This window comes from Narcine bancroftii, chromosome 2, assembly GCF_036971445.1.
Source record: "Narcine bancroftii isolate sNarBan1 chromosome 2, sNarBan1.hap1, whole genome shotgun sequence".
Lineage (NCBI taxonomy): Eukaryota > Metazoa > Chordata > Chondrichthyes > Torpediniformes > Narcinidae > Narcine > Narcine bancroftii.
Genome location: NC_091470.1, coordinates 162,276,298 through 162,299,985, shown reverse-complemented (window position 1 = coordinate 162,299,985; position 23,688 = coordinate 162,276,298). Strand labels below are relative to the sequence as shown.

Here is a 23,688-nt window from a genome sequence, read left to right as displayed (position 1 = left end):
TGCACATTGTCCAATGTGTGTGACAATAAACACACTAGCCTACAGTTCACATACCAATGTTATTCACTGTTGCTAGGCGGCACAGATTAGTATCTTTTTCGGAGGCTGTAACGAGGCAGGACTCAGGTTTACAGCTGAAATCTAAATTCCTTATTTCACTCACAAATAAAGAAAAAAGACTGCTTGAAGTAAAGCGACCAACAGGACGAAACATTTAACAAAAGATCAAGCCTCTTCCACTTCGAGTGGAACCTGGGTAAATTCGATCTTCAGTTGTATAAAAAGTTTCAAGGTCCAAAATGAGATTAGAGATTTATATCGACCAGGAGATAAATGAGGATGGCCAAAACCACCTTTTTTTTTGCTATTTAAATAACATTACATCCAGAAATAATCAATACAATGAATCCGTAAAAAATAAAAGTTGAAGATATCATAAATCACTAACCCATTTCATTTACTGCAAACGAACAGGTGTTGCCTGCGCAGATCTGTACAGCACCACGACCGGGGAAGTCAAACAGCTTCACAAGACGTGGGACCATCTCATCCTTCTGTTCAGAGTGCCCGAGGCGGCCATATCCTCCAAATCCCCAAGTGAACACTCTCTTCTGTGAATCCAGAGCAATCTGAAAAAGACAAGTCTTGATTAGTAAAAGGGACTATTCTTCTTCTTGTAAGGCTGTTGCAGAACCTGCACACATTAATTAATCAATGGATTACAGCCACGGAGATGGACAGGGAGCAGCCAACTCGACTTCAGTGGCAATAACCAGGGCAGGTGATCATCAACCACGGAGAAAGTCAATGTGAGCCGAGATTAACATTGGAATTTGGGGTGGAACAGAGAAGTAACTGAAAGCGTATTTAACACGTGTACAAAATGCTGCTCAGTCAGAGGTGTGTGGGAAAAGATGTTTCAGGAGCGGACCCTTGACCAGAAATCACAAACAAAAAGTTGCCCGCTGAACCGTGAACCTACAGCACAGCAGGCAAGCTCTTCCTATGCAAAATATGAAGACTGGCCAAAACCTGCAGTACAAACTTCTCCTCAGATAGATGAGAGAGTGTCCCGCATCCAGGTGGGCAGTAATATTTTTGGGCAACTGAAAGCCCATCGCTGCTCAAGTGGCCATTGTTTCCCCCAAACTGCTGCAGCCCGGCTCTTCCTCCCCCACAGTGAGTCAATCATACAGCATGGAATAGGCCCTTTGGCCTAACTTGTCCATGCTGACCTAGTAGGCATTCCAGGGTAAGTCCCATTTGCCTGCATTTGGTTCATATTACAGTAAAACCCCTGTTACCCAGAATTCAAGCAACCAGCAAAAAAAAAATCAAAATAGGTTTAAAAAAAAAGTTTAAAATCGCCGTTAGTTCACCAATCACGCAATCGGAAAATTCACTTTACCAATTCCCAGAGGTGCCAGATAACAGGGTTTTGACTGTACAAGCTAACTTATTTTCAATGCATAATTTCCAGGGGGGAAAAAACCTGAAATCCTAAACATTAAACAGTCCTTTAATCACAAATTATTCCATTCAAATTATTTTATTGGATTAAATCCGTACACGAGGGGCCACGTTGAGAAAGGGAATGCTAACAGGCCATTATCAGCAGGGAGGATGGGTTTCCAAAGCCCAGAACATGTCATACAAGTTTGTTCAGCAAGACCATCCCAGGCACATGTCGCCAACTCGTACCGTGTGGTTTGCTCCACAGGCCACTTCACGGACAACAACATTGGGCACTGGTAGGATTTGTCCATCTTTTGTCTTCTCCAAGAAGATGGCAACCCTTCGCGGCACCACCTCGCAGTCAAACTCGATTCTCTGGGCTCTGGCAATGAACTTTCCATCAGAGTTGTGACCTGTATGGCAAGAGTAAATTTTACTAGCAACCTCTCTGCTGCATTCTGTGTAAATAAGACATTTTTCAAAAATTTGTTATTATTATCATTTGCCTTCCCCCCCACCCCCGTGTGTTCCCAGTCACAATGATCAATCATTAGGTACAAAGAGCCTCTTATTTTGGACACATTAACTCTTTGGACTCTGGCTATTTTTAACCTTTCGTAATATATACTCCAGATTGGGTCCATAGGTAAACCATTACAGTAGAAAAAAATCAGGACACGGTATATGTGCTTATTAAGTGTGTCTATTGAAGAAATGCTTCTTTTTTTTTTAAATAAAAAAGATCTCTGAAATATCATTTTAGATGTTCATGGGTTCTTTAAATGGCTCAATTAGCACAAGATAGCCAACATGTTCCTAACAAGGAAAAAACACTTCAGGCCTGGAATAGCTCGTAAGTTTAATTTTAATTGCTTTTCCACTTCCAATGGAAGGCAAGTAAGATATTTAGGCCAAACCCTGGATAAAATATGTACATTGTGGCCACATTTAGATTACAAAACTACTTACTACCATTCACCTCAAAGGACCCATTCAGACCAAAGTTGTGACCACACAAGATTGAACGCACCACTTCAGAATCATTAAAATGTATGGCCCATAAGAAGCAAATTACATCACAGTACACAAATTAAAAATAGCAAAAAGCAAGCGTAACTAAATAGATGCCCAAGCAGCACGAAGGGGCATAACTGAATGGCCATTATGCAAACTCAAGGGGATCAGATGTGGAAACCTGACCTTTGAGGACGTTCCAGTATTAGGAAGAATATTTATCTTAAATCAGAGGTCTCCAAACTTTTTAGACCATCAACTTCTTCATGGAATACTTGATCCCTCAGAGCCCCCAGCCATGTACAACAATAAACAAATAAATAATGAAGTAAATGTACAAATTTCCATTAGTGGAGCAATCTTCATACCATATGCATGGTGACCAAGCCTCCCAGCAACAACCCAAACTTTGCTACAACACTCCAATCGCCAAGGAACAAATCCATAAATTAAGGAAGATGCCAAACAGAGCTGGGTCCAAGGCTTCAGCGTCGGCGACTCCCTGCTCAAAATCAGGTGCGGTACCATCCGCGTCAAAGAAGTCGCCTCGGGCTTCACAATTCTTTCGACCCCAAAAGTTCAATTGACCCCATGCCCCGGCACTTTTTGACCCCTTGGATAGTCCCATCAACCCCCAGGAGTTGATACAATCACTTTGGAGAAATCCACATCCCCAATTATTGGCCGCACCCTGGGAAATGAATCCTTGCAGTTCATCCTCTCTCTCAGACTCTCAGTTTTGTACATCTTAATTAAATCTTCCAGCTTTGCTCCAGAAAAAAGCAGAGCCTATTCCAATCTCTCCTCAAAACCAATTTTCTCTCGCCCTGGCGACATCTTTGCAACCTTCTTCTGTGGCCGCTCAAATGGCATCACAGGATCTTTACACAATCCGTACCCTAACTGGCATTTTAGAATGAGCTCCATTTTTCAGTCCAGAGCAATGCATACTGTGCAAAATAAAGCATCCATCCACAGTTTCAGAAGCATAAACCAAACACCCACCATCTCCCCCACACTTCTCAGAAACTAATTGTTCATTTGAACTTCTCAAACTCAGAAGCTCTGCTCTCCACATCAAATTCCTCCTGCCACATGCATGTCCAGATCTGACAACACGGCACAGTTGGCACAACACCTTCACAGCGGCAGAGACCTGGCAGAATCCCACACTGTCTGTAAGGAGTTTTTACATTCTCCCCAGGTCTGCGTGGATTTATCCATCCCCCCCCCCCCCCCCGCCGCCATCCCCCCTAAACACACTGAGAACTCCAAGGCCTCCTATCGTTCAAAACGTACTGGGAGTTCTGTATGTCTAAATTTTTTTTTTAAATTTCAAATTCTCACTAAACCAAACTGCTTTTTTTGCAACACTCATTATGGCCTCTACATTTAAATCCAAAACTCAAGCAGGAAGTAGGCAGAGAATGGAACTGCAGGACCAACTGTCAAACAAACTATCTGCTGACCATCGATTCCATTGACAGGTATTTGAATGTAATTTTTTAGGTCTTTCCCCCCACCCACCCTCCCCTGAGTCCTATCAGTTCATCATGTGAAATCTTGCGAAAAAGCTCAAACTCTCTATTACAGACTACAAGTGGATTAAGCAAAGACCCTTCAAAAAAAATTTAGTCCAAAATGATTAAAAATCATCTTTCTCTGCACAAAGCTGTCATCTAAAAAAAATTATTAAATCATTCTATTTTTTATTTAAATGCTTTTCCCACCAACGTTAGGCTGTCTAGTAACGTCTTTCTCCTTCCCATCAGAGACCATTTGGCTCTAGTGATCCTCCGTATCATAATGCCCAGTTTAATTTTTCCAAAATTGCACACATGGTCAGGGTTCGTTGAAGCATAGATCAATGAACTAGCAGAAAATAAATGAGACCTTTACAAGCTTCTAATCAACATCAGAAAGAAAATGGCACAAAGCAGATATGAAAAGAACCGACACAACAGTAAAAGACTATTCTTCACAGAGCTATTAACAGGTAGTGTTGATGTGCTAGTTTTCTCATGAAAATATTTTGACTTGCCCTTTTGTACCCTGCCCCATTTCCAAAGTTATCTCATCGCTATTGGTTTGTGGAATCTCGCACATCCAACTTGGCACAAAACCCGCATGGGGAGAGCTCAGTAACAGCCATGCATTTAAAGACAAAACAAATGGGGGATTACCAAAGGAAGATATGTGCTGTTAGACATCTAGACCCTCTCATTTACATTACAAATGCAGGAGTGGGGTGGGAGGGGGGGAATCTTTTAAATGACAGAGGTTGAAAGACAAAGTGATTGTAAAAGGCAGCTCTTGAAAGATCTCAATGGGGATATGGGGCCAGACAAGGAAAATGAACATTAACACAAGCTCTTCTTCTTCTTTGGCTTGGCTTCGCGGAGGAAAATTAATGGAGGGGGTAAATGTCCACGTCAGCTGCAGGCTCGTTTGTGGCTGACAAATCCGATGCGGGACAGGCAGACACGGTTGCAGCGGAAAATTGGTTGGTTGGGGTTGGGTGTTGGGTTTTTCCTCCTTTGTCTTTTGTCAGTGAGGTGGGCTCTGCGGTCTTCTTCAAAGGAGGTTGCTGCCCGCCGAACTGTGAGGCGCCAAGATGTACGGTTTGAGGCGATATCAGCCCACTGGCGGTGGTCAATGTGGCAGGCACCAAGAGATTTCTTTAGGCAGTCTTTGTACCTCTTCTTTGGTGCACTTCTGTCACGGTGGCCAGTGGAGAGCTTGCCATATAACACGATCTTGGGAAGGCGATGGTCCTCCATTCTGGAGACGTGACCCACCCAGCGCAGCTGGATCTTCAGCAGCATGGACTCGATGCTGTCGGCCTCTGCCATCTCGAGTACTTCGATGTTAGGGATGAAGGCGCTCCAATGAATGTTGAGGATGGAGCGGAGACAACGCTGGTGGAAGCGTTCTAGGAGCCGTAGGTGATGCCGGTAGAGGACCCATGATTCGGAGCCGAACAGAAGTGTGGGTATGACAACGGCTCTGTATACACTCATCTTTGTGAGGTTTTTCAGTTGGTTGTTTTTCCAGACTCTTTTGTGTAGTCTTCCAAAGGCGCTATTTGCCTTGGTGAGTCTGTTGTCTATCTCGTTGTCGATCCTTGCATCTGATGAAATGGTGCAGCCGAGATAGGTAAACTGGTTGACCGTTTTGAGTTTTGTGTGCCCGATGGAGATGTGGGGGGGCTGGTAGTCATGGTGGGGTGCTGACTGATGGAGGACCTCAGTTTTCTTCAGGCTGACTTCCAGGCCAAACATTTTGGCAGTTTCCGCAAAACAGGACGTCAAGCGCTGAAGAGCTAATGACTTTCCAAATACTTCAACCTGCTATTGGCCAGGTATGAAGCACATGGCAAAAAAAATTCCTTTACAAGTTTTTGAATGTGACCAAAGTGTTCTTAAGTGCAAATTCAAGGATGAAAATCAGCCTGTGTAATCAGACTCAGATCAATTTGTTGATGTCTGTGCTCTATCTCACAGTTTGGGGGGGGGGGGGGGGGGGGTGGGAAACACATTTAGTTGCACCACTCAGTCTTTGAAAAAAGACCAATTTCGATTTATGTGGCACATATCTTTTTCAGGATGTTCCGAAACGGTTTGGAAATGTGGTCACCATTTTAATGTAAAAACTGTGGCAAGGTTGCCCTTACAAGTTCTCATATTTGACTATTTTGGTGGAATTCTTTCTCTGGAACAAATATTACCCAGAACAAGAGAGATAACTGTCTTACTCTACTTTGAAAAGAAGAGATGGGTGCTTGATTTTGCATCCAATTTGATAGAATGCATACTTTATTGCTGCACCCCTTCAATATTTTCAAGTCAGTCTGGATTTTTGTGCTGTAGGCTTGAACATGGAACCTTCTCACTCAGTCTCAAGTATACCACAGAACTAATGAAAAGGTTTTATTTTTAAAAATAAAACAATTTGCAGATGCTGGAAATAAAGCAGAGTACAGAAATATCCTGTAGGTCAGGCACCATCTGTGGAGACAGAAAATTTTCCATTTCAGGTTGATGACTGTCATCAGAACTTTGGTTGGGGGGGGGGGGAGAATTTAAAAAAAACAAGCCCGCTTTGACCTGCTGGTGGAAAGAGGGGTTTGTGATAATATGTCCAGGGGAAGATCCATCACTTTCCTTGCCAGTTAGGTAACCAGCAATGATCAGGCACACAACAGAAGATAAATCTCAAAAATGGGAGGAAAAAAGGAATAACATTCCACAACTCAGAAAATTGTTTCTCCCCACTATTTGCTCTGTTCATCCCACTCCATTTACAATCATATAGACAGATCTGTCATGGTTAACTCTATAACACCAAAAGCAATTGCAGACAATCTAGGTCTCCATTCCAATCATTTTAATTTTCTCCATGGCTGACTTGTGCAATACTGATCAAGGGTCATTAACCCAGAAATTTTGAACACCATTTCTCCCCCTATAGAAAATGCTAAGGAGAGTCACTGAAAATTAGGTGGCATCTGCGAAGAGACAATTAACAGTACAGGTGCACAACCTTAGATCAGTACTGGCAAAAGTGAAAGACGTGGATTGGAGAGAACTAATATCTGCGATAGGATGTGGACAAAGAGAATGAATGACATCAATGGCTTTGGTGACACTCCAGATGGGTGGTGAAAGCTTGATGATTGTAGATGACCTGCTTGAAGACCCAAATAGGGGAAGATGAATGACCACACAGGACTGCTGGGCTAGCCAGTTGTACCTCTAACCTGGTGATGTTGAGACCTGGCCATTGCCAGATCAAAGAAAATGCTGAAAAACAGAAATTGACCCTAAGGGACATCTCCCCTCCCCCCCTAATGTAAATACATCAAAGGTAGAACAAAGATTAAAGCAGGAAATACTGTGGGGAGGCACAGTTAGCCCAATCCCTCAACAGTGCCAGCAATTGAGACCAGGGTTCAAGCCCCATGCTGTCTGTAAGGAGTTTGTACCAACAGCAGCAAATTCAAATTTTCTGGATCACCGAGTGCCAAATGAGAGGTACAACCTGTATTCTGATGCTCTTGGTTGATCCCAGGTTTAACAAATCACATAGAGGTTGGAAAATGGGGCATTTGGCAACCTGAAATATGCCATTAGTCAAGATCCTGCCTCATGGCTGCAGTAATTAGGGCTCAATGTCAGATCCCGGTGCAGCTTGCGAATCTCATTGTTACCTTGTAGGATTACTCCAGATGATCCAGTTTCCTTGTACACGGCAAAATCTAAAGCTATTTTTGGTATTTATGGAGGGGTGGGGAGGGGAAAGAAACGGATGCTTGGTTTCATTGTAACAATCTACAAATCTTCCGCAAAGATGTGCTAATCTTGGGAGACCAAAATACATGATCAAATGTGGCTTGAACCTGGAACCTCCAGGTTAAGCAAAACTCGTACCACTGTGTTAAGACAGGAGTTAACCAGATAATCGGCAATACCAATAAGCCTTCAACTTCCCCATATCCCCGTTGAGATCTTCCAAGAGCTGCCTTTTTAGATTGGGCAATTTATTCATTTTCACACAAGAAATGCTCACAAGTCAGAAAAGCCAAAAGGTCAGATCAGATACATCAACAATTCAGGCAGAATCCATGGAGAAAGAAACAGAAGTTGAATTTAAAGCCAAAATCCTTCAATCAAAATAAGATGGATGAAAGATTATTGACCAGAAAATGGATAATTTTGCTTTTCATTTCAGATCACATCGAATTTCCTGAATGCTTTGGTTGTACTTCAGACTGCCAGAATTTGCAATTTGTTTTGTAGAGCTGGAAGAAGAATTCAAACACAATACATCAAGCTGTGAAGTACCGATTTCAACGGGACAGTTAGCAATAAGACATCAAGGGAGTAAAAGAAAAACCATGCCATTTACAACCACGCTCATTCCATCAGGACATCTCAAAGCACCTTCACAATCAGTGAATAGTTTTTAAATTTGGAAAAAGCACCTTGTCAAATGTAACAGTTAATTGCAAACAAGGTCGAATTAACAATTCTGAATGTTTGATCTGCGCATTTCTTTTTAAGTCGTGTGCAGGGACTTAACATGTTCACTCAACCACCTGCCTTGAGTAATTGGGATCTTTTGGAAGAGAAATCAAGCACAAAGTGTGTTTTTTTTAAAAAAAAGAAAACAAATGCACATACATACCAAGCTGCCCATATTCCGGATGGCCAAAAGAATAAAGGTTTCCTTTGCAGTCAGCGATCATACTGAATTCTGCACCGCAGGCTATTTTCACAATTGGCTGGCCATTATACATAATCTAAAAGAAGAAAGCAAATGATAAGAATAATCACTCCACTGGATGGTTAGACAACTCGCAGTTTTTAACATTATTACAGGTACATCATTTTTTATTTGAAATTCTGAAATCCGAAACCTCCGGAAATTGAATAATTTTGCGTGGATGTCATCTGCACACCAGAGCTTGCATTTGGCGCCAAACATGACCCGGCACGACCCACCCCGTCCAGCATTGTGTCTCAGTGCTAGTAATTTAATAGTCTATCTTTATCTCACTTTACTTAATGCCCCGCATCGCTGCAACCCCCCCACCCCGCCCCTCAGTCCAGCACTGCCGCAACATCCCCCCCCCCGCCCCACCAAGAGACCCTTCTCGTCAGCAGCGTAGCTACACAAAATAGTGCCGTTGGCCAATTCATCAAAATAAATGGTGACAAGTAGGTCTCGTGAGAGCTGGCCTTGGTGGGCTGCCATGTTGTAAAACAGTGCAAATGCTTGGACAAGGAATGGCGAGTGTACCGAGCGTTCCTTGCATATCCAGGGTAACAGCCATCACCACAGCCATTACTTAACGTACCACCATTACTATTATCTGAAAAATTCTCAATTCCAAAAAGTGTATGGTCCCAAGGGTTTCAGATTAAAGATTATGTACCTGAACCACACAATTTCCAATTGCACAATTTTTTTTCATTTCTGTAGCTAGGAGTCTAATAGTCTTTCTGTGGATCCATTTCCTTTGTTGGACATGCACATTTTATTTGCTGATGGATACAAATTCTAGTGACAGTCAGAAGCAGCATGGAAACACCAAAGCAAAAATCTATCAAAATTATTATATGGTTTAGAAAGTACTTCTCCAAAAGCCAAGTAAGTATCATAATTTCTTACAAAGCATATTAGTACTTTGGCAATGCAGTTATTCCAACCTTTTGCAATAGAGAAAGCAATAAACTGACTTTTACAAATTCTTAATATTGGTAGCCGTCAAAGTCATAAAATAGTTGCCCTCTTAAAATACCTGCTACACTTTGTGAAAGTTGCATGACCAAAGCACATTAGCATGATTTACCTTAGTTACAATTTAAACAACTCCAGACAAAATTTGCAACAGGAAGAAGGCAAACGCAAACAATTCGGAGAAAGGCAAGCAAGAAATTCCAATTCAGAAATGTATTCAGTACTTTTGCCAAGATGAGATACAGAGACTATGTTACAAAGTTCTTCTTGCAACTCTTAATCTTATCCACATAGCTTAACATTCAATAAACACACACACACACACAAAGACAGGTTCACAGGCACAGATATCACAGGGGTATCAAGAACCTTTGAAGTGCGATCCAATGTAGAAAGAAATGAAGTTAGTGGATGCAAAGTATCTATCAGAGAAAAAAAAGTTCAGACTACCTGTGCAGGGCAGGGTTCTGCTTCAGTCTGGTTTCCAAGCCCAAGTTGTCCCATTTTATTCTCACCAAAGGCAAAAACAGTTCCATTTTCTAAACATAACAAAAAGACAAAAAAGTGCATATTTATTTTGTTAACTTTCAAAAGAACAATCTGCAGTGAATATAAACAAAAGAATGACTGCTTTTCACAATACTCATTAAGAATTTCGGTATTACAACTGGCAAGTGATGTCTTGTTTCAGATCACCCAAATATAGCAAATATCTCTGGCACTGAACTGTGCAGCTTAACCATGCAGACAGCAGAATTCAACAAGCTTTGTAATTCCATGTTGGAGTTTGAGCAAATCTGCTCCACCTCAAGTTAAAGCTGGAGCTTTAGCCTTGGGTTTGATTTTCTGGTACGAGTCGAGTAGACAAATGTGCTTCAACTAGAACAAGGGACTTACACACTGCCAAGCAAAGAGTTGGGGCCTGAGCCTCTTGTCAGACAAATCTCATTTAGACATACAGGCCCTTCTGGCGCACGAGCCCATGCCACCCTACAACCCCCGTGGGTTTTGAAAGATAAGCAGGCAAATTTGCCATTTTGATCGTCTGCCCAGTAATTACAGAAATGACTAAGATTAGGTGTAGACTTGACAAAGTTGAGCAACCCATCTTCTGAACTGATGCATGCCATAACTCTGAAATACCCAACAAAGGTGAATTTGTTACTCGACCAATCAGGTTTAGCAGGAGAGACAAAAAAAAGTTCTTACAGCAGGGGCGCTATTCAAGGTAGCCAGGTGGGAACAAAGTTGATATTGCATGCTACTTTGATTTAAGTTAGTAGGATAACAAATTACGCAATAATAATATGTATTAAAAACAGAACACTTTCTGAAGTTGCATTAGTAAATTCTAAGGGTTCACAATAGCTCCATTATCACATCCCTTTAAGGTTAAACACAGCTATTCCACAGAAAACCATCTGCTGTTTTTGATCCAAATGCTCGCCATCTCCAGCATGTCATCAGTTATTCAGACAAGACCTCAAAAGGCAATAAACCCAATTCTTTGTGCCAATAAAACCACTTTTCAGTACAAACTCTGTGAATATGGGGGGCCCATCAAAGATTTCCATTACTTTGCCCATGTTCAGAGGTGAACACTGCAACCCAACAAACCTTGGCAAATCAATTCGGAGAAGTGAAAGCCAGGATATCTTGGGTGAACTGGACTGGAATTGTTTGATCTCCACCACTGCTGTACAACAGAGTTCCTCAAATTGGAAGCCAAAGTGCAAGCTAAGTGAACACAAAATGTCTTGAAGCACACTTCATGAGTCAATAGGACTTGTGCATGTTCCTTATCAGATGTGCAAACCATTTTTTGTTAGGAAATCCATAGTTAAAAAATTGCACAGAAATATCCATCCATCCATGGCCCATCCCTTCACAAGCAATGATGAACACGGTGCCTTGTAGCTTTTCAGCTTTAGGCACCATGTGCCGGGGCAAGGATTGGAGAGGCAAGCGCTTGCCCAGGACAAACGCCTCCCTCGGGGTCCCACGCCACTGAGCCTGGCGGAGTGCGAGGCATGACAGCCAGAGTGACGCGGGATGGCCCTGCAGTGGTCTGTTTCAAGACCATGCTCGCCGGCCATTGTCCTTATGGATTCTTTGCCCATTGGGTTTGCTGCTGCAGACCGCTCGGGAAACTGTTTCCTGCGCTCTGTCACGGCTGCCAGCCCGATGCCAGACTGACGTGTGCTATTTGTCCATAGCTAGGGCCCTTTCCAGATACTGACGGCGGGGCTGGCCGAGCCTAGGGATTTGAAATCAGAGTTTGCCGTCTCCTACCCTTTGCTTAAAGAGGCTTTCCCCACAAGGCAGCGGGTGGACAGAAATATCCATCTATCTATCTATTTATTTACACACAAATTCTTCATATTCTTGATCATTTGGACTGTCAACAAGAGCATATACTCAGTGTCCTGATTTTCCAGGACCATTTACAAATAGCCCAGTTCGATCAACAAAGAATAATAAAGCCTCTTTTCATTATACATGGTGTACCCCTCTAATCTTACAACTCCCGTGATCCGGCTCGTCTTTAAATCTGCCGCCATTAGTTTGTGGATCAGCCACCAGTGCCAAAAATCTGCAAGCGCTGCTGGCGGTTCTGCTCAGCCCTTTTGCAGTATTTGAATTGCCCCTCTTTCTTCACCCCCCCCCCCTCAGTTGCGCAGTTTACGGTTGAATTCTGAACCCACCCACTCACTCACTCAGCTGCCAAAGTTACATCACCGAGACAGATTAAGAGACCCCAGAGTGACATCGAGGCATCCAGCTCTGAGGATCGGCCCAAGGGCGTAGAGTGATGCAAAGACCAGAGAAGCTGCCAGTTGTCAGTCAGTAAATTTAATTTACTTTAATACACGGTCAGTAAAATTAATTTCTGTTTTCCGTCAATGGCCAGGTCCCAACGTCACTGGATTAACGAGGTACAACCTGCATAAAGTAATGATGACAGCATTCTAAAGACATAGACTTCCTCCCAGAGTTGGGGAATCTAAAATTATAGGGCAAATGAAGGCAGGAGAACAGTTTTAAAAAGGGGCTTTAGGGGTACCATTTTCACAGAGAAGGTAATGAGTAAACAGGATGGCAGAGAACAGGGGTAACAACTGTAACATGCAAAAGACAATTAGACAGAGACCTGGGTAAAAGGTTTAGATGTTTATGGGCCGAATGTGGGACTAGCTTGGCCGCATGGACAAATTGGGCCACAGGACCTGCTTCCAATGTGTAGAAATATGACTGTGACATAACAGTATTCTATGAAATCTGAGGCTACCTGTTAAACAGAGACTGTGATTACGCCCGCAAGCTCCTGCGACTATTGTCTGATCTTTAAGAGCATCAATAAGTTTGGGGATCTCTCCTCGCTTTGTATCTCCATGTCCAAGCTGTCCTTTCTCACCTCGACCTAACAAGAAAATGTGGAGAAAAGAGTGTTTAAAAAAAAAAAAATCCTGCAGAATGAATTGAATGCTATATTAAATCAGACAGAACACAACACATTTGCAAAGTCTTGCCCGTGCCCTGGTTTTGAGGCATTAAATGTTTTTTTTTCAAATTTTTCTGCACAAAGATTGCAATTTTCACAAGTTAATCATTTAAAATGGCAAGAACTGATAAGGCAGCTCAATTACAGTATGATAATCGTATGCAAGCATATTCAGGTTTACTATAAATGTAAAGAAGGTTGCTTTTCAGCTAGAAGCTGAGGACAAAGGGGGGAAAAAATGTAAATAAATACAAGCCACAAATTTAACCAATAAAGAATTCACAAGTTTCCTCAATTACAATGTGGAATTCAAGTTTCTCAGGGCATGACTGTGTGGGAGAAAGAAATAGGCAACACCCATTGAGATGGAATTAAAGAAGGGATGGAGAATTTACACGCGAGGGATGGAGAATTTACACGCGAGGGATGGAGAATTTACACGCGAGGGATGGAGAATTTACACGCGAGGGATGGAGAATTTACACGCGAGGGATGGAGAATTTACACGCGAGGGATGGAGAATTTACACGCGAGGGATGGAGAATTTACACGCGAGGGATGGAGAATTTACACGCGAGGGATGGAGAATTTACACGCGAGGGATGGAGAATTTACACGCGAGGGATGGAGAATTTACACGCAAGGGATGGAGAATTTACACGCAAGGGATGGAGAATTTACACGCAAGGGATGGAGAATTTACACGCAAGGGATGGAGAATTTACACGCAAGGGATGGAGAATTTACACGCAAGGGATGGAGAATTTACACGCAAGGGATGGAGAATTTACACGCAAGGGATGGAGAATTTACACGCAAGGGATGGAGAATTTACACGCAAGGGATGGAGAATTTACACGCAAGGGATGGAGAATTTACACGCAAGGGATGGAGAATTTACACGCAAGGGATGGAGAATTTACACGCAAGGGATGGAGAATTTACACGCAAGGGATGGAGAATTTACACGCAAGGGATGGAGAATTTACACGCAAGGGATGGAGAATTTACACGCAAGGGATGGAGAATTTACACGCAAGGGATGGAGAATTTACACGCAAGGGATGGAGAATTTACACGCAAGGGATGGAGAATTTACACGCAAGGGATGGAGAATTTACACGCAAGGGATGGAGAATTTACACGCAAGGGATGGAGAATTTACACTATTGGTGTTTACATCTGCACAGTCACGACTGCCAGCACCTCTGGGTAGCCTGATCAACTGCTCTCTGTGCACCAAAAACGAGAGAACAAAAACTGCCAGAGGAACTCAGGTCAGTTTCAACTCCCATTCCATGCTGAACTGTCTATCCTCAGTCTTTGCACTGCCATGGTGCGGCCAAAGCTGAAAGAGAAGACCAGTGATCATACCCCACCACCTGGGTGGTCAGCAACCCAATGAACACAGACCGAATTTTCAAATTTCGGACGACCCACATGCAGAGTTCCTTTCCCTATCTTGATCCTGGGTATAGAACTTGGGGCTGATGCATTGCATGGATAGAGGACACTATAGATTTGAAAAGGAAAATGTATGTATCATGGTCAATGTGGTTTATGGTGTCAAAAAAAAAGATAGAGGACACTAAACGGGGTAGAAAGGCGAATTGTGCAGAGGATACGGAGAGTCTGCAGAAATATAGATACGCCAAGTGAATGGGTATGGGTCTGGCACATGGAGTACAGTGTGATGTTAGCCACTTTGGAAGAATGGAAGATCAGAATATTATTTATATTAAAGCAATTGTAGCAGGACGCCAAGCAGAAGGATTTGGGAGAGTTTGTGCATGCGTTGATTTTGCAGGTATCAAATGGAAAGTATGCTGGAGTATTGAATATTAGAGCAGGGAGATTACGCTACACTGCACAAAAACTGGTGAGATCACATTGGGAGGACTGCGTGCAGTTCTGTTCTCCTTATTTGAGAAAGGGTGTACTGCCTTTGGGGGCATTACAGAGCAGGCTCGTCAGGTTGATTCCAGAGATGAAGGAACTGGCCTATGATTAAAGATTGAGTTGGTCTGGGACTGTACTCGCTGGGACAGTGAAACATCAGACACTATCATACATTTTTTTTTAAAAAGTAATTTTGCTGCAAAACAACAAATTTTGTGACATATTCATGACCATAACATTCTGATTCTTAAGTTTAAATGGGACACAAGAACAGACCTGAGGAAGATGGCGCTTTTGTATACAGACCTTCACTGGTGATGGAGAGGTTAGCAAAACAAATAATGAAGCACATGATTCTGCATTTCACAATCCCAAAAATAAGACATTTTTATAAACCACCAACTGATCCAGTTGGTGTACAAGTCCAGAGGACGCGTTTTATGAGTGATAAACTTAGAAGACGGTACAGAAAAATATTTGCAGAAATTAAACTCTACAATTCATGGATCCAAGAATTCTCCACGTGATAGATAAGATCAAGAGGGAATTCGACAAAAGCATTTAAAAACTTGGGTTTCAATAGCAATATTTATTCAGAGATTTAAAATGATTATATATATATATATATATATATATATATATATATAAAATTTATTTTTTAAAAATGTAATAAGGGGACAGGAATGGGAATAAACTATCCAGAGAAAGCCAAGGGAAAAAGCAAACTGCCAAGTTTTCTTCTCGTTCTCCGCACAGTAATAATAAAAATTACTCTAAAGGAGTTTTTCTTTTACTTTCTGGAAAATTAAAACCAAATAGAGGAAAATCCAGAATTCAAGGACCAGCAAAAAAAAATAATGCGGGAAATAAATAGGTAAAAAATACAAAAGTTTAAAATTAGCACCTCCCTCCCCTCCCCCCCAGCACTTAGTTCACCAATAACGCATCAAGGAATCTCAAGCAACCGGCAAATTCATATCTGGCATCTACCAATCCCCACAGGTGCCGGATACCAGGGTTTTTTAAAATTGTACATGCAAAGCTTTTGTTAGCCAGTCAGTAACTGGATTTTAGCCAATTCAAGCTCTAAATACTGAAGGCAATTTGAGTGCAAGAAGCTGTAACACTCTTGCTAAGCCTCCAGCCACTTACCCCAGCTCCAGATCTTTCCTTCTGTGGTAATGATGAGATTGTGAGCAGCACATGACCCCGATGACACTGTTCGCACGCGGATTCCAGAGAGACAGCCATAGCGATTTGGACCCCACAAATTCTGTCCCAGGTTGCGGTATGCCGCTGAAGCAACAAAAGTGATAAGCTATTGGCAAATCATTGCCGAAATCATGAGAAAATAATGTTACATAACTGCCTGGTATTTCATCACATCCGTAATGTAAATACAAATTGGTGGCACTGTTTTCAGTAATTAAAAGACTGCAAATTCTTCAAGGTCATTTGAGTATTATCAAAAACTTATCACTGGTATTTGTTCAGTAAATAAAATTAATGTAAACTACAAACAAATGAATACAGCTGAACTGCAAACGAAATGCCAAATTGGTAGCAGTTGTAGCTTTAAAAGTATCTATACAATAAAATTGCAGCTAGAAGGTGCATTTAAACAAAATTTAGCACTACCATGTGGTAAGTTGATTTAAAACCAAAAAGAGTGCTACTGCATTTTGCAAACTGTGATACCTTTCTGAGCACATAGTTCTGAATTGGCTACAGAACTGACAGCAAGACAGGCCTCCCAGCTCCCTCAAGATATACATCACTCCATGACGGGACATCTACAAAAATTACCAATAGATTCAGCTAACTTTAATGTTTTAAGGAACTGCCTTTAATCACGACCAACAATTTGTAACTTAATCCAATATTAAAGCTGTCTTAGTGGTTCAATCATTCCAGGCACGAATTGGCAAGGACCCCAGATTGATTTTCCAACTTTGGTTTGCTTTACCCATATCCAATCAATTAGATGAGAGCCAAGGAGAAGTGGGGATGCATCTTGATAAGAGGGATGGGAACAGTTGTTCAAGAATCCAACTTCATTTTTTTTTTGCTGGTAGTAAGGCACTTTCACGGTGGGGGGGGGGGATACGCAATTAGAACTCAATAATTTGATGTTTAAAAGCATGGATGTTAAATGCTGAAAGGTAGTGCTTTCATAAAAACAATGTACATCTGAAGTTGGCGATAGAGCTGTTCTAATTGTATAGGAAGAACATGTTTTGAGAAGGTCGAGCAGAATGGCCAAGGGTGGAACCTAAGAGGTTTTCCGGGGGAGGGGTGGGGGGGGACAGAATTGAAATTTCAATTAACAAGGAAGTTGGAACAATTCAAGATCAGAAGAGCTTGGCTAAGACTGCATCTCAAGGAGCATGTCCTACCTTGTTGCTTGGGAACTTCTTTACGACCAATCAGGTCCCAGTTTGTGGCTCCACAGATAAGGAGTTGACCTTTGTACTTGGACCCCTCGAGTTTCTGTGAGAAAGCACATAAACAAGAGAAATATTTAGTTTATGAAATTACTGATTGGACAGCATGCCCCTCACTTTTTAAGTGATCAAATATTGGGGTTTATAGAAGACCGCAGAGCCCACCTCACTGACAAAAGACAAAGGAGGAAAAACCCAACCCCAACCAACCCATTTTTCCTTGCAACCGCATCTTCCTGTCCCGCATCGGACTTGTCAGCCGCAAACAAGCCTGCAGCTGACGCGGACATTACACCTCCATTAATCTTCGTCCGCAAAGCCAAGCCAAAGTATACAGAACATGGATATCTACAGCACAGCACTGGACCTTGAGCCCACAGTGCTGTGCTGACCTAATAACAGAGACTCTTTAACAACTGTCGAGGATTGCCCAACTGGACAACCTTCCATCTTTCTCAGTTCTGCATACCAATGTAATAGTCCCTCCAAACATTCTGCGTAGATGCTTCTGCCACTGTTGTTGGTACCACAAGCGCTCATCACGGTGTGGAAAAACTCACCTCTTACATCCCTCTGGCCATCCACACAATCAATGCCTCAATGGAGTGCATCTGAATCCTGTGCAAATGCGACAGAGTTTGGGCATCAGCTCATTCGGTACCTCCTCCAGAACGCAACTGTACCCAGCAGTGCAAAGTTGCATATATACCACACAATCCATAGAAACAGAACTTAATTAGGAAGCACCAACAGGGTGCTGTCAGAAGAAAAATCCAATGGTGAGCTACACAAGGAAATAACACAATAGACCATCAAAACATTAATCAAAGTGCAACCAGAGGAAAAAGTGGGGGTCAACTAAGGTGAGCTAGGGCAAACATTTAAAACACATGGTGTCATAACTCAGAAATCAGTGCAAGTCAGTCAACCAGCAGAGATGACTGGTAGCAGTGTTTGACAACCTCAGAAGTATGAGTAGAACGCAGGTCGCTGGAAACAGTTTAGAATGGGGGGGGGGTTAGTTAGGGTCACAGCAGAAGAGTTGAGAGAGGGAAGAAGTTGGGTGATATTACAGGAGGCAGAAATGGGATGCCCCAGAAAGAGGTCCAAAACTCAAAAAGTCAACTACCACTTCAATGCTGCCACCAGTCAAAGTGTTGTCCAAGAAAGAGATGAAGCAAATGGCAAGGGACTGTGGGCAGCATCTTCAATCTATGTGTGATCATTATGGCAGCATGGGTGGTATAGTGGTTACAGCACCAGCCATCGGGGTTTGAATCCCACACTGTCTGTTTCTCCCCATGTCTACCTTGGCTTTCCCCAGGTTGGGTGCTTTGGCTTCCTCCCACCCTCCAAACGTACCGGGGGGGGGGGGGGGGGGTTGTAGATCAATTGGATGTGAATGGGTGGCATGAGCTCGTAGGCCTGCTATCGAGCTGTCTGTCTAAAAACTTTGGAGGAAAACTCCAAAAGGGAAAAAAAAACATTAGATGAAGCACTGAGAGGAGCAGAAACCTGATGTAATGCTGAATTAACATAAGCAGGGAACAAGCATTGCTTCCCCGGCCAGTTGAATATCAATGCAGAGCAATTGAGGGAGGATATTGTGAAAAGTTGTCAGTTTAAGATGACAGGGGGAAGTCAGAACCCCTTTAGGACTGCAGCAGATATGGAAACTCAATTACAGGTGCTCTGCAGGAAAGCGACAGATTTGGCGGCTCGACTTGGCCATTACAAAAAAGTTTTGAGTGACAAGAAAATGCAGAGATTTCTTTTAAATTTCGATACAGCACAGTAAGCCATTCCAGGCCAAATTGACCTGCACCCCTGGTACATTTTTGAAAGGTGGGAGGAAACCAAAGCACCCGAAGGAAACCCACACGGACACCAGGAGAATGTACAAACTCCTTACAGATAGAGCCCCAGCTGCTGCAACAGCATCGCGCGAACCATGCTGCCCAGATTTATCAAGGCATAGACCCCATCCCCTTACCGAGAACCACATCAGCGACGGTGGGACCAAGAAAGAAGGATGCGGCAATATTTCAACAGTGAGGGCAAAGGCAGGCTTCAAGGGCACAAGCAAAAAATAAAAGATTACATTACTTTCAGAGTTAAGGCAGGGACAATTTTTTTGAAGGAAGTTTGATCTGATGAAATAGGGAAGTAAATGAAGCAAATTATGCAGCCAATTGACTAATAACTTTAAAGATCAAGACTAGGCTCCTCTTATTTCCTCTCTGAGGTGTTGTGAAGGCAGGAAGAAAGGTTCCAATTCTCAAGTTTACATTAGCACCATGATAAACCCAAGTTTTATTTCGATGCTGTTCCCCTTCCAACTTCCTCTACATTGGTAAACAGTTTGTCTTGATGAGCAAATATTTCCTCCAATTAATCACTAGGGAAACCTACCATATACAAGAACCACTTTTTTCCCCCCAAAAAATATCCCCCGGTCTCGTATGTGAAGTTGAAATTAGGGTGATAATGGTAACGCCCAGCAGTGATCATCGCCGTTGTGTGGTTCAGTATCAGGGAGGGATCCCCCCCAGTGTCTGCCTCCTGGGCCCGGCTTCAGGGATTCCCCCACTGTCCACTCGGCAATGCCGCAATGGCTGCTGAGTGGGTCGCCGGCGGCTCGCCCAGCTCCAAGAAGCCCGCGGAGGTGCTGCAGCTGTCCAGGGAGCGGGCGAATTTTGCGGGCCACCTTCCTTCGGAGCCGTCGCCTCCGCTCACTTCCCCCAGTATTCTGATAGTCAGACAGATTTTTAAATAAAGAGATCAGTGGAGTCACCAGGATGCTCAGGAACAGAGAGAATGAGAAGGATTCGGAAATAGAGAAGGGAAAGAAATCGATCATTTTACTCTTCAGTATCACAGGCAGGGTAATACCACGACACACGTCCATTCCAAGATGCGGCCGGTCCTCCAGAACAGAACACATGGGTAGCAGTGCACTGTATACCACAGAAGACCACTTTGTTTTGGAAACCTGAGACAAGCATTGTCACAAAGTCTATCCAAAAACAGTGACTTCTGTTTTCCCTGCAGTATGCTGATCGACGGAAGGCAGTTTTCAACTTGCTTTTATTTCATGACTGTGTTGTACGTGTTTGTTTATGTACAATTTAAACACGTCACACAATTAAGTTGCTGATATTTTAAACAATTCAAAATGAACAGTGGACAGTTTGTGGCAAGGCTGACGAAACCAGCCTCTATCCTCAAGGACCCCCACCACCCAGGCCATGCCCTCTTCACTCAGCCACCATCAGTAAAAAGGTACAGGAGCCTGAAGATGAGCACTCAGTTTGTGGCAAGGCTGACGAAACCAGCCTCTATCCTCAAGGACCCCCACCACCCAGGCCATGCCCTCTTCACTCAGCCACCATCAGTAAAAAGGTACAGGAGCCTGAAGATGAGCACTCAGTGGCACAAGGACAGCTTCTTCCCTCCTCCCAGATTTGCACTGAGGCTGCTACAAAACAACTGCTTTCAATTTCAATGGCATGCCAAAATCCTGAGAACCACTTCTATTTAATCACCTTCCAAAGAGAACTAGTTTAACTTTGTAGGTAAGATGTTCAAATCTATAGTTTCAGTTTCATTTCTAGTCTCAGAGTCAGGAGGCAGGGGATCCGTATTTTGCTCACATCTTTTGAAGACGATCTTAAGCCCCTTCTACACAGCCTCTTCAAGGTGGGAATATTGCACCTTTATTGCCCCACGCCGCTCTGCGTAAAAGGTACGTACATGGAATTGGGGGGGGGTGTCATTGTAGACCCACATTTAAGCCGGCAGCAGAGGTAGTCACAGCACCAAATCGACATGTGTAACAAGGGCGAGCCATCGGACTAGAAGCCGACGTGGTTGTGTTACGTGTCACGTCTCTTTTGCTCCCGGAATGCCAGCACTCTTTGCAAAATGGCGTACTGGGGCAACATTATGCTGTCGTTGTTTTCTTCAGTGTTAAAAAAAGAGAGCAAAGCCAGCTTAATTGCAGGATCTCTTGAAAAAGGGCTTTAGAGCAATATAACGGGCTGAAGGGCCTGAACTGTGATGTAATCAGACACAGAAGAGGTGGAAAATCTTGTGAAATGATGAGAATGTAACAACCAGAGTCTTAACACTGACAAGATGAAAGAGGTGATTGTAGACTTCAGGAGGACCAGGAATGATCACCCTCCATTACACATCAATAACTGTCGTAGAGTGGAGGGCACCAAGTTCTTCACAGTTCATTCAACATCTCCTCATTTGTCAGGAAGGCACAACAGCTACTGCTCTGGCCACCATTATCTCAACCTTCTATAGAAGGTCTATCAAAAGCGCCCTGGCCAGCTGCATCACAGTGTGGAACTGTTGCTGCAGAGAAATGGATTGGAGGTCAATCCACAGGACCAGAAGAGTGGCAGAAAGGATCACTGGAGTCTCCCTTCTCCCCTATCGTGATCGACCTTGATCGTTACCAGAAAAGGCCACACAAAATCATTGAGGTCCCCTTCCACCCTGCACACAGCATCTTTCAGCTGCTCCTGTCAGGAAGAGATACAGGAGGATCAGAGCCAGCACCACCAGGCTGAGGAACAGCTTCTTCCCACAGGCAGTGAGAATGGTGAGCGACCAAAGGAACTGGTCACACTGACCACCTGAGACTCATTTGCACAAAACAATATTTATTTTAAGATAAATATTTTTTATATATATATATATATTTTTTAAATAAAAATAAAATACTTGTCCAATACATACAGACATTTAATACACGTTATGTCTGGCATGTTTTATACCCAAGAACGCTGTTTCATCGAGTTGTATGTGTACAATCGGATGACAATAAACTTGACTAATATTCCATCTTGAAGAACTAGTGAGAGCGATGAATTATAAATCCAATTCCTTCCCAATGAACCACAAAGAGTAAGCCTTAAATGCAACCAAGAGTGGTGTAAATGTCCTTGGAGTGAGCATGTTGAACAATCTTCTATATTTTGCATTTAAAGAATTTTAATGTTCACACCAGCAGCTCCTAACATTCCATGACCTACTGACTACACAACTGAGGAGAATGTAGCTATTCATGCAAATAGAAACCTTTGACATGCCTCCCCATTTACCCAAGACCATTTGCTAATTATGCCACCAGGCATTTTTTTTAATTCTTGTTATCATCTATTAAAAAAAACTCCCATACCAAACAGGCTTTATATACTTTATAAAAAAAAGTAGAACAATGGAAGGGAATTTGTTGCCTAACTTGAACTACTTTAAAACAAATGACTGTCACAATGTTGGATGTGATAGTTATACTTTTTAAACATTTAACACCCAACTTCAATGAAAACACTTACGTTTAAAAAGATCTTTATTGATTTAGTTTCAAAGCCAGCCTACTGAACACCTACTGCTCTTTTGAGAGCCTGTCTTTACTTTTATAAAATAAACTAGGCAATATTCGTGGAAAGTTTAAAAAGAGAAAATCCGCAGATACTGTACAGGTACACGATCCTTTATCCGGAACCCTTGGGGGACAGTGGTTTCTGAATTTCGGAAAGCCCACCCGAATTGTGCTGCCGTATCCACCCCCACCCCCTTCCAATCGCCTGGCCGTCTCCCCCGACCACAGTCCCTCGGCCGCCCCCCCAATTTCCAGATTTTGGAGCTTTCCGGATTTTAGATGTCCGGATAAAGGATCGTGTACCTGTAGTCAAGCGCAATATGCAAATATGCTGGAGAAACTCAGTACGTCACTCAGCATCCCATACCTGACGAAGTGTCCGGGCCTGAAATGTTGGCCATCCCCTACTTCCTCAGAGTGGCCTGCTGAGGTTCTCCAGCACACAGGTCTATTGCAATATTTGTAAATGCAGTCCTCCATTTAAAAAAAAGCACAGTAATTAAGCAAGACTGGGTCCTGTTGCAGGATCTCAACCTGAAATGTCAACAGCCCCAATGCCTCCACGGAACAGTGCATTAAATCTAAATTTATCACCAAACCCCTGAGCTTGCAGATCTTTAGTTGTATACTGATACTGTATTTTTTTTAAACCAGCAAAATGTATTACAGGTGTACTTGATGTTGGGAAAATGCACTTTCCACAAATTCACCAATGATTAATTACAGTGATGGAT

At 42.8% G+C, this 23,688-nt stretch overlaps 1 protein-coding gene across 4 annotated transcripts in view; it reads right to left on the bottom strand.

Annotated features, from left to right (window-relative positions):
• Nucleotides 1-23,688, bottom strand: part of rcc2 (regulator of chromosome condensation 2) — a 53,639-nt gene that overhangs the window by 19,020 nt on the left and 10,931 nt on the right. For 3 of the 4 annotated variants that reach the window (XM_069918997.1, XM_069918996.1, XM_069918998.1), the window contains exons 2-8: nucleotides 17,509-17,602; nucleotides 16,265-16,408; nucleotides 13,001-13,132; nucleotides 10,162-10,250; nucleotides 8,656-8,770; nucleotides 1,702-1,868; nucleotides 449-629 (exon numbers count right to left, since the gene is read on the bottom strand). In XM_069918997.1, the coding sequence (XP_069775098.1) occupies nucleotides 449-629; nucleotides 1,702-1,868; nucleotides 8,656-8,770; nucleotides 10,162-10,250; nucleotides 13,001-13,132; nucleotides 16,265-16,408; nucleotides 17,509-17,602 (922 nt within the window). Of the gene's footprint in view, nucleotides 1-448; nucleotides 630-1,701; nucleotides 1,869-8,655; nucleotides 8,771-10,161; nucleotides 10,251-13,000; nucleotides 13,133-16,264; nucleotides 16,409-17,508; nucleotides 17,603-19,549; nucleotides 19,577-23,688 lie in introns of those variants that run through there. The other variant, XM_069918999.1, reaches the window with a different exon arrangement.